This window comes from Colletotrichum acutatum, assembly GCF_030867785.1.
Source record: "Colletotrichum acutatum strain CBS 112980 chromosome Unknown BDZ83scaffold_44, whole genome shotgun sequence".
NCBI classification, from domain to species: Eukaryota; Fungi; Ascomycota; class Sordariomycetes; order Glomerellales; family Glomerellaceae; genus Colletotrichum; species Colletotrichum acutatum.
The window spans coordinates 181976-198420 of NW_026849038.1; the positions used below are offsets into that span (position 1 = coordinate 181976).

General features: G+C 51.3%; 4 protein-coding genes across 4 annotated transcripts; 1 reads left to right on the forward strand and 3 right to left on the reverse strand.

Annotated features, from left to right (window-relative positions):
* Positions 1-1805: 1805 nt before the first annotated feature.
* BDZ83DRAFT_620669 (uncharacterized protein) lies at positions 1806-3090 on the reverse strand. Its single transcript, XM_060508206.1, has one exon. It carries the CDS (start codon positions 2762-2764, stop codon positions 1979-1981), a length of 786 nt encoding a protein of 261 aa, XP_060365238.1. The 5' UTR covers positions 2765-3090; the 3' UTR covers positions 1806-1978.
* Positions 3091-3306: 216 nt separating this feature from the next.
* BDZ83DRAFT_620671 (geranylgeranyl pyrophosphate synthetase) lies at positions 3307-4778 on the reverse strand. The gene is made up of 2 exons (XM_060508207.1): positions 4507-4778; positions 3307-4456 (listed from the first exon to the last, which is right to left on the reverse strand). Exons 1-2 carry the CDS (start codon positions 4736-4738, stop codon positions 3336-3338), a joined length of 1353 nt encoding a protein of 450 aa, XP_060365239.1. The 5' UTR covers positions 4739-4778; the 3' UTR covers positions 3307-3335.
* Positions 4779-5292: 514 nt separating this feature from the next.
* BDZ83DRAFT_577077 (ATPase) lies at positions 5293-12425 on the forward strand (the record flags this gene model as incomplete). Its single annotated transcript, XM_060504983.1, has 6 exons — positions 5293-6763; positions 6841-8298; positions 8365-8701; positions 8773-9469; positions 9513-10416; positions 10471-12425. 6 exons carry the CDS (start codon positions 5293-5295, stop codon positions 12423-12425), a joined length of 6822 nt encoding a protein of 2273 aa, XP_060365240.1.
* Positions 12426-14564: 2139 nt separating this feature from the next.
* BDZ83DRAFT_577137 (hydrophobic surface binding protein A-domain-containing protein) lies at positions 14565-15241 on the reverse strand (the record flags this gene model as incomplete). The annotated part of the gene is made up of 2 exons (XM_060504990.1): positions 14565-14978; positions 15101-15241. 2 exons carry the CDS (start codon positions 15239-15241, stop codon positions 14565-14567), a joined length of 555 nt encoding a protein of 184 aa, XP_060365241.1.
* Between the last annotated feature and the right edge of the window lie 1204 nt (positions 15242-16445).

A 16445-nucleotide genomic window follows, 5' to 3' on the forward strand; every position in this document is an offset into this window, starting at 1 on the left:
GCGAAATAGAGCCGGGAAATCGCGAGATAGAGTGCTGAATGCTTCTTTGGCAGCAGCCGTTGACTCTGTCATCAGCTTACCCCGCCATTCTCCTCACCCACATGGCGGGGTAAAGTGGTGATCATCTCGGTGAGATTGCCTTTTACCGAAGCTCACCGCTCTCACCTTGACCCATTTGCTCACTCAAACTGCCGGCCCCACTCGATGGCGTTGACTCGACCCACTTAAACGCGCTCTCACGTCCCGCGCGTCGAGACTCCCCTCAAAACAACGCAATATAAATATTTGCGTTATCTCGACAATTCTGAACCCATAGGCCCAGATATCTTTCAGAAAGGACTAAAGCCAGAAGTGGCTGAAGACCCCTCTCCTCAAATATTGCCGAGCAGCCAAAGACTTTACACCAGTGACGCCGGACCCGGTGGCTTGCGGATATGACTGAGAGACGATCGGATATCCCTACGTTTTCGATCCACTGGGTTAATATACCAGCTGCTGGATACGTCAATGGCTTATAACTTCTGATGAAGCGGCAAGGGGGTTATTGGGATTACCTGCCTCTCTTCTGTTGACTGACATACCACTGTTTGGATTGTTAAATGGCAACGACACGCGTATCTACCTGCTCGCCCATCCCGAGACATTGCCGGACCTGGATGGGTCCCTAGAAACACTCGCAGCGATCTAGACGATCGACAGTAGTAACCACTTCCTATTTCACCAATAACACAGTGGCTGATGACATTTACTCATAGCAAGTGCATTATTGGGCATCTGCGAGACACCGAAAGTCAACACAAATGGTGTCAGCGGCGATGTCCTAAGGCATCGGATGTGGTGCTTGACCTGCGGACATCCTGATGACACAATTTGAATCATCAGTCTTCAGCCCATTTGGGATGCTGGTGACGGCATGCACTGTTAGGACTCGTCAATCACCTGCCGCACCGCACTATATAGTTTAGTCCGCAGTTGAACATCGCACTTGGCGACGACAAAGTAATGCCAGTGGTACATGCGTGATTGGTCGCAGGGGGCTTCAGGAAAGGCTGTCAGGTCCCAAAACGGAGCTGATGAGTCGGCTGTTGAAGACCTGATTGGCAAAGACCGTCACCCTTATCGTTCCCGGGCATTTTCAAAGGTGTTCATATCCAGAAAACCAGCAAGGAGAGGAGCAATGGCGATAGTGAAAATGATAGTTACAGTAACACTGAAAGTGGTATTGTTGGAAGTGGTAGAAGTCGGACCTGATAAATGCCTCAAGCTGTAGATCACTTTGCCAGCTGATCATGCCACTACATAAGAATTCATCCTAATTACATGCCTGAAAGAGGCATGTCAGCGGCCACCTCAAAGCTGTGGGGCTTGACGAAGCTTATGGGGATGGCGACGCTATAAATTGCACGTCGCTGGAAGAATTCAAGTTTAGTCAAACTCGACACAGGTTTCATTGTCGACATTTCAAGGAAGTGCCTGGGAATGAACTGTTGCTTCAGGCAAATAAAGCACTGAGTCACAGATCCGGGCAATCGGCCTTGGATTCGAACACAGAATGAAAAGTTCAAACACCGAATCTGGGGAATGTCAAACGGTATCGGGTGATTGCGGGCGGCATAGTAATACGTGGGGCAGAACAACGGTCACCAGATTACAGAGTAACCAGGACCACGAGAAGCCAGACTACTGAAGAACGGTCGAAATCTGTGCTCATAGTGACTGGTCTGAGGTTTCAGCAAGGCGAAGTCGGAATATTCAGACACAGGCAGATGGCGGTTGTCTCAATAGCGTCACAGATCAAAATGATCTACGCATCACCTACACAGGAGAGTAGTTATTTCGCTCCCCAAGATGAAAAATGACCGCTGCTATTTGGAGAGATCCACTGGGTGGAGAGGCGAACTTATCGTGGTCTAGGTACTTTTTTCATCTTACATTACAGGTGAGCCGGATCTCCAGACTCCATCTGCAAGAGCTGAATTTAGATCCCATCCCATTCAAGATGTAGAATGGAATCGGGGACTTCATCGGCGGCGAGCTTGTCGATAGCCTCCGCGGGGGTACTTGCTTCCTCCACAATCCCCGCATTTGCCGGGCGAATGAACCTTTCCTCGGCGGCTCGACGAATCCAGCCCAGTATTCCATCCCAGAAGCCATTGATGTTTATCAGGCAAACACCGCGCTGATGAATTCCAAGCTGAACCCACGCCGCAACCTCCAAGACCTCCTCAACGGTGCCGTAACCACCAACTAGAGCTACGAAGCCGGACCCCGGCCCTCCAGCAATCACCTCTTCCGCCATCATGCGCTTGCGCGTGTGCATGTCCTTGACAATTGTTGTACGACCGTAAGTTGCCTCCTCTGGAAGAGGCATGTTCCCCGAAGCCACGCTGCTGTAGGTATTGTCCCTCTCAAACTTGACGAGTGCTTCGGGAATGATGCCGTGTACTGAGCCGGGCCCTGATAGTGAGACCAGGGTTTGGGCAACTTGCCCCATGAGCCCAACGGTTCCTCCGCCATAGACCATCGTGATGGTTAAGAGATTGTTGATGAAATCCGGCTTCGGCTCAAGATTTGTGAACTTACCTAAGTTGGCTCCTCTGGCAGCCATGAGCCTCGCCAAATCTCGCGCAGTTTGCAAGTGGGCAGGGTCATTGCCGGTCGACGAACCACAATACACGCATATCGTGATACCTCGTGGAGATTTTATTACTTTAGCCATCTTGCTGCTGGCAGTGGTGGCGTCACACATGTTATCTGTGACCATTCGGAAGAATGTGGTTGAAGCTGATCTTCTGTTGAAAGTAGAACGATGAGACGGATTGTAGCTGGCTATAACATGCTCTATGAGAGCTCAGACTGACCATACCGAATATTTCAAGCACAAAATTAGCAGAATGCCTGGAAAACTACCGGACTAGAGTTTAGTCCATGAAAGGTACAGCAGTCACGACTACTGACAAAGGGCAATCCTTGATTAATGAAATCGGATATCGGAGCCTGCCGCCCGTTACTGGGTTGATGTGACTCACACAAGAGGCATCTAACTGACTCCTACCTTGTTGTTCAGGCGCTCATATTTTTGGTTCATTAAATGCCAAAAAAACAAGCTGATCACCATCGCCCACTGGAACGCTGCCCCTGAGCAAGTGGACACCATTCGTGGAAACTTGCAAAGATGGAGGGCGAGCATGCTTGAAGTAAGGATCAGACCCTTCGGGTAGACGGAGACACCATTAAATTCCACAGATTTTGGAATCATCGCGATGCATTCGACAGGAACCATGGGGGTGTTCATATGCACATCAAGTCTGCAAGTCTGGAAGGAAATGACATTATCAATATGTACACTTTCCGCAATATGAACAGCTCTCGGAACAGGCTGTATAATCACCGTCGCCGTCGCTCCAATGGAGTTCATCCTCGTCATCCGCACTCGTGCCATCCTGTGTAATACCACCAAGCAGCCATATTGCCCATTCTTCATTGACCTTACTAGAGAATGCTGGAGATAGTCCAGGGCACTGAACCCGAATGTCGAGCTTGTCAAGCTGTTGGCGGCTGATCTCAAGCCTGTCATTCCTCCGTGCACGAGCAAGGCGAACTATGTGAGAGAGGAGTGCCGCTAGTCGAGAGAGCTCCCAATTCTTCGAAGTTTCCCAGGCTTTGACCTCCTGAGTTACATCCATGACCTCAATATCTTTGAATGTGCCTCTATCATGGTAGGCCAGGATGAAGTTGGGAATCTGGGCAACCCATAGTCGCGGAAGCTCCTCGCCGAGGAAATCAGTGCCTTTGCGCTTGACTGACCGAGTCTTGAGATCAAAAATTGCAGATTGGGGCACCTCAAAGCCGCCACTCTTCAATTGTACTTGCTGATGCGAGGTCTGCGGGCTCTTTGGTACCATCTCCTTGACTTTGAGATCTTCGATTAGGTCATCGACCGAAGCTATTTCAACAAAGTTGAGACCAGAGGCGTTTGTAGACGGCCCTTGCTTGTGTTTGAGGTAGCCGTCACCCTCATGACGAACAATGCAATGTAGACCCCCAAAGTCGTATTGAATGACGCGCTGATGAGATGTTGAACCGCGGACTTCAGCATCCCAAGTAGTGTAAGCCTCTGGAAACTTATGTCCGTAGCCCCTGACATCGGACATTATCTCTTTCGGGGAGTTTTCCCTACGAATTAAATGAACAGCGTCGCCAACCACCTCGAGGAGCATCCGGAAGGGTCTTTCGTCACCTCTGATGAAGCGAAGCAGGTTGCCGATTGTACTGCCGCAGGCAACAATGTCAATGGGTCTTGGAGAGGGCTTTGGATGCGCCATCAGGACAGCTTGGATGGCGGGCTCCATCGGATGAGCTGGGTATCGAGCAGCGTTCCTGTCACGGTAGTAGACGCCGTCGTCTTCTGACAGTTGTCGGGGTTCCGCGAGAGGCGTCCATCTGGGTGGCGCACCTGACTTTATTACTACTAAGCCCATAGACGAATAAACCAGCATCACGTACCTGGGACGATGATTGACGGTGATGTCCTGTCCCGCCAGTTATACGACGCGATAAGCTGGCAGCCCATCACCCGGGCAGATGACTCAAACTCCATGGCGGGTTTTGACAGCTCTGATACACTGACAGTCTCCACGAGTGTTCCAAATGGTGGCGCCGGCCATGTAGTCGCAGGTTCTGGTCGCCGCCATCGCGGGTTTCTTTGAAACTGGTCATACTTCTGTCGTCGGTACATGATGTAGGAACTGAAGAATTTGAAGAGTCAGAGAACTAGATGGAGACGAGGAAAAAATCGAAAACCACAATCAATTGCAATCATCTTGATTTTTGAACTTTTTTCGATGGCGGCTCGCTCTGTGGATGGCGAACCAGTCATCGAGCTGCGTGGTGGCCTCTCGCAGCCTTCATGCCGGAGGCCTACGACCCCTCACCTCGCGACCCAATCTTCGAGACGAACGCCTACTTTTGGTGGTATTTCCAGTTTCTTATTATTCCACGTCCCCAAAGTGTTGGCTCCCAACAGAAAACGTCGAAGCCTAACCTTACTTACTTAAGTACATATACTTGGGCCGACCGTGGCATGTGACGACTTCTTGGTTGATCGGCTGGAAAACCGCACTGAGAACGAGACCAAGCCATCCCTTTCCGCACTTATTCACTGCAAAACATCACTTGCTTCCAAGATTTGAGCTTGACTGTTCTACGAGTCATTAAAATATCTTTCATCAATTCCTTACGAACGAAATCGTGGTCCTGTTCAAGTCAGAGAGTGTCGTTGCTCCTCCAAAGATGGATTCCGCTCGCGCTTCCCGCCTCTTGAAGGTATTCAGAGATGTCACCAGAGGCAACAAAGCAATTTACACAGCAGGCGAGGCACGCCTGTTCCTCGAGGCCGTTCGAACGAACGCCTCTCCCGCCGCCTGCCTGGAGATCATCACAGCCAACGAGGTTGCACGCAATGCCATCAGCAACAGCATCCGGATCGATTCGTCAATCTCTTTCATGAGGGCACACGTGATTCCATTCATTGCCTATTTGAGCGACCCCGGATTGAAGATGATGTACGGTGGACAGCTTCTTTGCCACGTCCTACTCATCATCGCCCACCCCCCAGCCCTCTGGGGAAACCTCCTGAGTGCTTTCCGAGAGTCTCAACTCACCGAAGACGAGCTTCAAGTCTTTGCGTGGCTCTGCTTAGAGCTTTCTGGTCTTTCTGACAATATAATCGACAGCATTGTAGGGGACATCACGAACGCCTTGGACGAGAAGCCGTTTCGCGAGGCTCGGAACCATGGGACTCGCGACTTAGTCTACAGGATCAAGAAAGTACTTGCTCTCAGATCGTCTTCTGGCGACAAGAACCTCGAGGCAGCTGGGGGCCGCCATGACAACGACTTTTCGAACTTTCGAGATGTTTCAATCTTTCCAACGAGTGACGAGTTCTACTCCAATGCGAGGCCTTTCTATCGAATGGCAGCCGAGGTTGCTGCCGCAGATCAAGTTCAGCGACCGCGTGTTCATCTAGATAACCAGTTCCGACTTCTTCGCGAAGACATGCTGGGCGAACTGCGCGACGATTTGAAAGTAGCTACGGGAAGAAAGAAGAGCAAGAAGAGGGCCCAGATACTTTCAGGAATGTTGCCTGTTAGGATTGACACTGGCAACGACAGGCGAAGCCGTGCTTGTGCGGTCGCGCTTGCATGCCTTGGGGGACTGGAGTTCATGAAGAAGCTATCGCCGGCAAAATGCAAGGCCTTCTTTGATGACCACAAAAATTTCCTTCGACACCAGTCTTTTGGCGCTCTATGTGGCGAAGATCACATTGTCGCGTTCGCATTCCTGCTACGAGACGTGGACCAATTGCTGAAGAAGCCCCCCATTGTTACCCTGCAATTCACTAGCAGCGAAGCTACTACAAGAGCTTTGCAGGCACTTACACCGTCGAATAATCTTAGGTTCGTTCTTGTAGATACTCCGGTGTTTGCCTACCAGCCCGTTCTGGAGTGTCTTCGGGAAATAACAGAGTTGCCTCTCGGAGAGAGGCTTCTGAGACTTCCTCACGATGAGAAAAGTCAACCACAAGACTCCCTTCAGCAATCCTCTTACGTCCAAGAGTATGTGAGGCGACTGGAAGAGATTCTGGAAGTTGGATCACGTTGCCTTTCAATTGGCGTGCAGACTTTTGATCTCGATGATTCTCAACTTCGATCGTTGCTACATGCGTTACAGAACCCTTTGGCACTCATCCAGGGCCCACCTGGTACGCGATTCTCAGTCTATTTAAGGAAAGACACACAGATTACACTTTGAATATGTAAAAGGTTAACTGGACTCTAGGAACTGGCAAGTCATTCGTTGGCGCTTTGGCAGCAAAGATACTGCTTGGAGATCCGGAAAAGCGAATTCTAGTGCTCAGCTACACCAACCACGCACTGGATCAGTTCCTCGAGGATCTGATGAAAATTGGCATCTCATCTGATGACATGGTGCGCTTAGGATCGAAGTCGACGGAATCAACGTCAGCACTGTCACTGGAGAAGCAGTTGCGAAGCTATGCCTACCGTCGAAATAATGCAGCGTGGGAACACATCAACGGCACGAAAGCAGATATGGACGAGATTCGGGCAGAGATCGAGGCGGCATGTGACCTTCTCGTCCGGGATAAGGTTGGCTCTTTGGAGCTCTTGAGTTTTCTGGAATTTTCCGACGACGACCAGCCATTTTATGAAGCTTTTCTCTTGCCTGAGCAAGAAAGTGGTTTCCAAATCGCAGGCAAGAGTAATAAGGCCATGGGTCCCGACTATCTGCTGGGCCGGTGGATTACGGGACAAGATGCCGGTGAACTCCGACACTTTGTCTCGTCTGGAAGCCAGAATATCTGGCGCTTACCACTGGATCAGAAATCTGCACATGTTCAACGATGGGTCGGGTGCATTCGAGAGGAACGAATCGAAGCAGTCCAGAACCTCATTAAGAGGTTCAATGATGCCCAGGGGCAAGTGGACAGAATGTTCAGCGAGTCCAAATGCTCCTTCATGCAAACGAAGAGGATCATCGGATGTACAACAACCGCGGCTGCCATGTACAAGCCGCTAATTAAGGCTGCCAAGCCCGATGTCGTTTTGGTTGAAGAGGCTGGTGAAATCCTCGAGGCTCACGTATTGACTGCTTTGCACAGCGATACAAAGCAGCTCCTACTAATCGGGGATCATAAACAGCTGCGACCCAAGATCAACAATTATGCATTAAGTGTCGAAAAAGGAGACGGCTTCGATCTCAATCGCTCGCTCTTTGAACGACTGATTCTTCAGGGACACGACCACGTCACACTCCAAAAGCAGCACCGCATGCACCCGGATATCTCGGATCTTGTTCGGAAGATGACATACCCGGATCTATTGGACGGTGACAAGGCCAAGGATCGGAAGCCTCCAAAGGGATTTCAGGGGAGGGTCAGCTTTGTTAATCACAGTCACCCAGAAGACCTGGCCAGCGACATTACCGATCGCCGCGACGTTGGTGTCGTTTCTAGCAAGAGTAATCTTTATGAAGCGCGCATGGTTCTGAAGCTAGTCAAATACCTTGGGCAGCAAGGATATCGCACGGAAAACCTCGTCATTCTCACGCCATATCTGGGACAGTTGCGCCTACTCAGAGAAACCTTGAGTTCCGAGAATGACCCTTGGCTCAATGATTTAGATTCGTTTGAGCTGATTCGCGCGGGACTCATGACTGCCGCTGCGGGAAAAGTGCCTGACGGATCAGGATCAGGAAGAATCAAACTTTCGACTATCGGTGAGTTCAAGAGACTTTAGGTCAATGAAGTCTGAAGACTGAATTCTTACCTACTTCTGCATACAGATAACTACCAGGGCGAAGAGAGCGACATCGTCATTGTTTCTCTGACCCGGAGCAACAACAATGGCGACATCGGATTCATGAAGGCGCCCGAGCGGCTCAACGTTCTATGTTCTCGTGCGAGAGAGTGCCTCATTCTCATAGGCAATATGGAGACCTTCATGGCATCTGGGCACGGAAAAGCAGTCTGGGTGCCTTTCTTCACCTTACTGAAGGAGAAGAATTATCTCCATGATGGGTTTGCAATCCGCTGTCAGCAGCACCCTGACAGGATCGCATTGCTCAAAGAACCGGAAGACTTTGATGCAAAGTGTCCTGACGGTGGTTGTGACGAAGCTTGGTAAGTCTCACCAAGACGCTCAACTTGAAGTAAAAGCAGGAGCCATGCTGATATACAGAACTTGCATGTAGTAACGCCATAATGTCCTGCAACATACATAAGTGCCTTCGACGTTGCCATAGACTCAGTGACCACAGCAAGATCCGTTGTCACATAAGGATCGCAAAGCACTGCGATAGAGGACATAGGTACAGCGTCAACTGCAACAACCAGACTCAAAAATGCGTCGCATGTTTCAAGGAGGATGAGGATACTCGGAGGCGCTTGAAGCGCGACTTGCAGATGGAAGTAGAACGCGATATAGCGCAAAAGAAATACGCCCAAGACCTGCAAAAGGTAGATGACGACTTGGATCGTGAGAGAAGACTGATCAAGAATGAACAAGAGGACCTGAAGCAGAGCAAGACTCTAAAAGAACGCAAAGAAGAACTGAGAGCTCTACAGCAGACGAGAGTCCGTGCTGAGACGATGAAGGCTGCCAGAGAAGCTCCCAAAAGAGTTCCGGGTGCTTTACCAGATGAACAAAAGCCTGCAGCGAACTCAGACCCAAAGACTGGAAGCGCAGAGGAAGAGTGGCTGAATCTGAAGTCGGAGTTCGGGGCTAGCAGCATTGCCATGGATCAACTCATGAGGATGATCGGGCTTGAGAGCATCAAAGAGGAGTTCCTCTCTATCAAGTCCAAAGTCGACATGGCGGTGAGACAGAGGATATCATTGTCGACAGAGAGGTTTAGCTGCTCTCTCTTGGGAAATCCCGGAACAGGCAAGGTTCAATCACATTAGCAATAAGTATTGTTCGGCGGCTGACAAGTTGATCGCAGGCAAAACCACCGTAGCACGGATCTATGCCAAATTCCTGGTGTCGGTGGGCGTCATAGCCGGAAGTCGCTTCGAAGAGACGTCTGGATCAAAGTTGGCATCTTTGGGTGTGTCTGGCTGTCAAAAGCTGTTAGATGACGTCTTGAATGACGGTGGTGGAGTGATCTTCATTGACGAAGCATATCAACTCTCCTCAGGCAACAGTCCTGGTGGCCGCGCAGTCCTTGATCTCCTGCTCGCAGAAGTTGAGAACCATACCGGCAAGATCGTTTTCATTCTCGCTGGGTACAACAAACAGATGGAGTCTTTCTTCGCGCACAACCCTGGCTTTCCAAGTCGGTTTCCGATCTCGATGAAGTTTGATGACTACAACGATGAAGAGCTTCTGAAGATCCTTCAGTTCCAGATTAACAAGAAGTACGGATGCCGCATGAAGTGGGAAGATGACCTTCACCTCCGCGTCGCATGTCGTAGACTTGGACGCGGGCGGGGAAAGGAAGGATTTGGGAATGCGCGAGCAATTGAAAATCTCCTTTCCATCGTCTCCAGTCGGCAGGCAAATCGAATTCGAAAGGCTCGTCGAGGGGGCGCAAACCCGGACGATCTCCTGTTCACAATGGAGGATTTGGTTGGACCTGAACCTTCAGCTGCCCTCGGGCACAGCAAAGCTTGGGAGAAATTGCAGACCTTGATCGGCCTTGGTTCAGTCAAAGAATCAGTCCGAGCCCTGGTCGATAGCATCCAGACAAACTATGTTCGCGAGCTGGCAGAAGAGCCCATCATCGAGTATACGCTCAATAAAGTCTTCCTCGGCTCGCCGGGAACGGGGAAGACCACCGTCGCCAAGCTATACGCCCAGATCCTTGTTGACTTAGGTCTCTTATCGAATGGCGAGGGTAAGCTGTTGTACCTGCCTACGGTATTCTCATGCTGACATGGATGCTTCACAGTGATCGTCAAAAATCCGGCGGACTTCACGGGTGCCGTATTAGGAGCCTCCGAGGCCCAGACCAAAGGCATACTGACGTCGGCCGTCGGTAAGGTTCTCGTCATTGATGAGGCTTATGGACTATACGGGGTCAGTGACTCAGCTGGGGGAGTTTCTGACCCCTACAAGACTGCCGTGGTAGATACCATTGTTGCCGAGGTCCAAAGCGTTCCAGGAGAAGATCGATGTGTGCTTCTTCTGGGTTACAAGGACCAGATGGAGGAGATGATGCAGAACGTTAACCCGGGCCTGAGTCGACGATTTCCATTGTCGTCAGCCTTTGTTTTTGAAAACTTCGAAAAAGCAGATATGCGGAAGATCTTGGACCTCAAACTCAAATCACAAGGGTTTTCTGCTACTGACCAGGCCAAGCATGTCGCTTCAGAGATGCTCGAAAGGGCCCGCAACCGACCAAACTTTGGCAACGCAGGAGAAGTGGACATTCTCCTGAACGAGGCAAAGGCACGTCATCAGCGACGACTAACCGCTGAAGAAAGCCACCACGTCTCTACCCTTGAAGCTCTGGACTTTGACCACGACTTTGACCGCGCAGACCGGGCTGAGACCAACGTTGTTAAACTCTTTGAGGGGACTGTTGGCTGCGAGAAGATTGTCGCCACCCTCGAAGGATATCAGGAAACTGTTCGTTCTATGAAGGCACTGAACATGGACCCAAAGGAGAGTATTCCTTTCAACTTCCTCTTCCGCGGCCCTCCAGGCACGGGTAAGACCTCAACGGCGAGAAAGATGGGCAAAGTCTTCTACGATATGGGGTTCTTGGCCAAGGCGGAAGTTATTGACTGCTCTGCATCCGATCTCATCGGCCAATTCGTCGGTCAGACCGGTCCTAAAGTGCAGCAACTCCTGGACAAGGCTCTTGGAAAGGTGCTTTTCGTCGATGAAGCTTATCGTCTTGCCGAAGGACACTTTGCCAAAGAGGCAATTGACGAGGTAGTTGACTCGGTGACGAAGGACAAGTATAAAAACCGCCTTGTCATAATCCTGGCTGGCTACGACGAGGACATCAATCGACTACTTTCAGTCAACCCGGGAATGTCAAGTCGATTCCCAGAAGTCATTGACTTCCAAAGCCTTAGCCCCGAGAGTTGCTACGAGCTTCTTCTGCAGCTTCTACTCAAGCAGAAGCGAATTCTTCACAACAAGAATGCATCTAATAATCTTGTGATGGATTGTCTATCAAGTCCATCGCCCGATTTCAAGAGGGAAGTCGCCGCCATGTTTCACAAACTCACTACAACCGCCGGATGGGCTAGCGCCCGAGATGTTGAAAGCCTAGCCAAGTCGATTTTTAGCATCGCGATCAAGTCTTGCCGGGGCGGACAGGTGACAATCGACGAAGGTCTTGTGGAGAAAGAATTTTCCAAGATGCTTGATGAGCGCGAAAGCCGGGAAAAGCAAGCAGGGAACATTCGTGGCATGCCCAAACTCGAGCAATCTTTCCAGCAGATGCCATCGCCCCCTCAAGCACAACGCATGCAACCAACAGCTTATGCACAAACCGCCGCTGAAGCCACTGGACAGGAAGCAGACCCAACGCCTTTCGAGAGTCCGGTGATGGAAGTCAGTGACGAGGGTCGGAAAGCAACGCGCGACGCTAGTGTCAGCGATGAAGTCTGGGAACAACTGGAGAAGGACAAAAAGGCTCGAGAGGAGAAAGACGCCAAGTACCGAGAAATGCTCGAGAAAAAGCGCAAAGCAGTTGGGGCTGCCAGGGAGGCGATTCTTAAAGAGCTTATTGAGGAAGAAGAGCGGCGAATGAAAGAGGAAGAGCAGTGTAAGAAAGCCGCGATGATGGGTCGATGTCCCATGAACTTTGAATGGATCAAGCAGAGTATGGGGTTTCGGTGTGCGGGAGGTTCACATTTCATCTCTGATGAGGATATTGCGCGCTCTTGAGGCAATTACGCTTATGTCGCAGGGTTAGAAGTCGCTAGACCGTGAAGTGATTCAAAGATTTGGGCTCTCATTCCAACCACAGTAAACTTTAATTGTTCACAATCTGTAGCCCATACCGGATTCTGAACCTGAGCTGGACGGAGACACGCGAGTCACCATGCCATTAGTCTTGAGAACCGAGGCATTATTCCAAGAGAATCTTGTAATATCGAAACCAACAGATTTTAAATATCATGAGATTCTGCTCCTCATACCCAGTATTCGTGTAAGAAAACGTAGGAGGTATATTGTTTCATTCCAAATATGCCTACCTACAGCATGCCGATACTTCACACTATACATGTGCGTCGTCAGATTCGATCGCCGAAACGGCTGAGCCCCAAGAGACTAGCCAACTCCATGATGTTGATCGTGAGGATCAAACACAGATTTCTGGGGTTGTCGTAAGAGGACTTGCACACTAAGTAGGATGCTGACAAGATGAAAACGTGAGAGGAAACAAGGACACGACTGACAGAATCCAGGATCGAGATGCGATTGGGTCAACAGAGCAGCGGCTCCGAGTGCCAGAGACACGTCCCGGTTGACTGGGGACCCTGGCCCTCCCGCCCTGTCATTATTCGGTTCAAGGTCTACCATGTAACACCGAGCTGCCAGGGATCACGGGGGCGTCGCCAATCCTCCGAAGCGCAGACCAGATCTGGGCGACACGCCGTCTCTAATGCTAGCGCGCGGTCGATCGGCTGCCACATATTCCTGGGGAACGTCATTTCAGTTGCAGGCAGTGACGTTGTGGTTATCAGAGACAGGAGTAATTAACAAAAGGGTTTGATTCCACGCGGGGAAAGTTCTGTCACGAGAATGCTATGCGGGGAAGACGAACGGCATAAGTTCTTCTTGATCATAACATACCGACTGGAATTGTCTTGATGTCGAAAGGCCAACAATTGTCATCTGCTGTCAGGGGTGGGTGGTCAAACCACCATCGGGCGCCGCGGCATCACAAGATAAAAATTCAGAAAGGTGACTCGCCTGCCGCGCATGACAGCCCTATAGGCTGTTGACATACGTGAGTAAGGTTTCGTCAAGTCAGCCAATACGCGGGGCCCCAAAGCCCGGTAGGCTTGCGGAGTATGATTTTCTCTCGTCAAAGAAAGTAAACGAGTATCCAGTGGAGAGATCTACGAAACCTGACTATGCCGCTGCGACGTGAGGTCTTGCGGCTGGGTCTGTCGTAAGATCGACGCTAGATATGTTTCACTAAGTGCTCAAATCCGGGGAATTTGGCAATGCTCTGCCCACGTCATGTAACATTAAGACAGACTTTGACGCCATTCTTGCTCCAGTACGAAGAAGGTCGTCGAGGTTTGCTATGTTCGTGTGAGCCACAAGGCAACGCGCCTTCTGACCACCTTACCTGCAAGGCGTGAAATGTAAAGGCCGTAGATGTTGACATAGCAAACATGGCTGTCGCAGTAGAATTGCATCGTGAATCTCACGGCTGGTGTAAAGATAGTGAATGATCGTTATCCAAATGAATAACATCACATGCAGAGCACAATTTGATGGGCAGTTATGATGATGAAAGAAAGCCTCAATGATGATTTGCTACAGGCTAAACAAGCTGTAAGGAGTATCCCGGTCTGTACTTTATTCCTCGTCCTCCTCTGCTGCGTCTTCTGCCAAATCGACCACGTTCGCCTTCGTCGCCCCAGTCGCACCTCCGGCCGCACCACCAGTAAGACCACCGAGAAGGGCACCGATTCCTCCAGCGCCACCAGCGCCCGCCGCACCGCCAGCTGCACCTCCCGTGAGACCTCCGAGGAGGGCACCCAAGCCTCCGGCGCCGGCGGCGCCACCAGCACCGCCCGCGCCACCACCAAGGAGACCACCGAGCAAACCCTCAAGACCCCCAGCGGGGGCCTTGGGAGCAGCAGCGGGTGTCTTCGGGGCAGCAGGGGCAGCAGCAGGAGTCTTGGGTTTAGCGGGAGCAGCAGCAGGGGGAGCAGTGGTGTTAGTTGCAGGTTTGGCTGGAAAGCAAGAGTACCATGGTTAGTATTCGATTATGTTTAGATTCTCGGACGGACGGACGGAAACGGGGGAGGCGCGGGGGGCGGCGCGCGACGGAGGGGGGGTGCTCTACGCACCACCAGCGGGAGCGGCACCACCAGCGGAGTAGGCCTGGATGCCCTTGTCGAGGGCAGCAGTGATCTGGTCGATGCTCTGTTGTGCGATACCCTGGCCAATGGCGGGAACCTTGGAGACAATGGCGGTTCCCAGGCTGGCGGAGGCGGTCTTCTGTTGCTGGAGGTTCTGGAGGACAACGCTGGAGACACCAATCTGGTCGAAGTTGGGCTTCTTAGAGACGAGAGTGTCAATCAGGGTGGTTGCGGACGAGGTCAGATCGGTAGCGGTCTGCTGGAGTCCGAGAGCCTCCTGGAGCTGAAGAGGCTGAGCACCCTGAATGTCGGTGGCGGCCTTTGACAGGGTGTTCTGGACCTCAGTAGAGGCAGCCAGAATGGGTTGTGCGGACGCAACATCGTTACCAACACCCTGAAGCATGTATGTTAGTCAAAATGTCCGGTATGCTGCGTTCCTGCATATCCCATCTCTGCACCAGATCGAAGCCGAAGCTTTCCAACGGTACCGTATGCCCGATGTTCGGACCAACGTACCTGGACAGCGGTGTTGAGCTTGGTAAGAGCTCCCTGGACGGAGGTGACGGCGCCCTGAATGACGGAGAGTTGACGCTTCTCGATGGGGGAGGCGAAGGCGGTGCCGACGAGGGCGAAGAGGAGAGTCTTGGTCAGCTGCATTTTGGTAATAAGTCACTAGCCAGAGTGATCTGTTATGGTATCAAGTGATTAGAGAATAGAGTAAGATGCAGAAGATAGTCTCCAACCCGGGAGTATATAAGTAAGAAGCGTTGGGAAAGTCTGTGCTGACAAGGTTTGATGGATGAGGATGCTTTTTCATCCCCGATTGTGAGCCGGGAACCATCAAGCTGATATATGAGTGACCGGATGGCTGCGCGCTGACTTCATGTGCCACGGGCAAAGCAGTGAAGCGCATCTTTGTGAGTTCACCTCGGCAGCAACTCTAAGTCCCCTGCACCAAGATAGACCCAATATACGCACAGCCCCCGAAGCCTGAGACGATGGAAACCATAGAGGTGTGGATATTATTATCGCACCAGACCAACGGCACCACGGCTTGCGGGCAGTTTCTTCGGACGTCTCAAGGTGTTCGAGAGCCCTCCCTTGTTTCTGTGGTGGAGGAGGGGCACGGATTACGTGCCACGTTGGGCCCAGCCTTCACGTCCAAGTCAGCTGCATCTTCTTGGCTGTCGTTGTTGAGTTGAGGGGAGCAGCACTAGCTTCCATGGCGTATTAGCCATTGTGTCGCCCCCTACCGGTGCGTATTGACGGATCCAGGATTGCGCCATGTCAAAGTGTGTGTGAATTTGTGTTATGTCTGCCGTTGGTGTGGGGAGGAAAATAGTCAGTTGTGCGCGCTTGCGAGCGTTGAAGTTCAGATGAAACGAAACTCGGCCGTGTAAGTCGTCTCACAAGGTCGACTGCAGCTACCCTTTGGGAAAAGTACAGGGAGCCCCATGTCTGAGCGGCAACGTTTGTTCACGAAATCGTGAGACGTTTGGAGACGTTGAGATTTCCATGCCAAGGACCTCCCTCCGGACATTGTGTGGCAATGGGGGAAGAAAGCAGGGTTGAGGCTCTGTCTTCTTCTCACCATCTTACCATTTTGGGGTTGGTCTGCACCACCACACCCCTTCATCAACGATTCGAGTCAGAGAGTCAAAGAACTTCAGGCGCGACGACATCTGTCATTCGCCGATGGCTTACAGGGACTTGCCGACGATCTGGGCACTCAAATGCAGCAAACAACTCATCACCCCAGAGTCCATCACCCAGCCGTCCACGCACAAGCCAGGGAAAGGTCTCTAGGACCAATGTATGGGTTGCCTATTCGGGTAATGTAGAGGAGAAACTCTCTCCAGGT

What these genes read in the sequence shown, in the direction of transcription:
- BDZ83DRAFT_620669 (XM_060508206.1), bottom strand. Translation starts at nt 2,764, where the DNA reads ATGGTCACAGATAACATGTGTGACGCCACCACTGCCAGCAGCAAGATG.
- BDZ83DRAFT_620671 (XM_060508207.1), bottom strand. Translation starts at nt 4,738, where the DNA reads ATGTACCGACGACAGAAGTATGACCAGTTTCAAAGAAACCCGCGATGG. An exon ending in ACCGTCAATCATCGTCCCAG is followed by an intron (nt 4,457 to 4,506) that starts GTACGTGATGCT and finishes TAATAAAGTCAG; the next exon opens with GTGCGCCACCCAGATGGACG.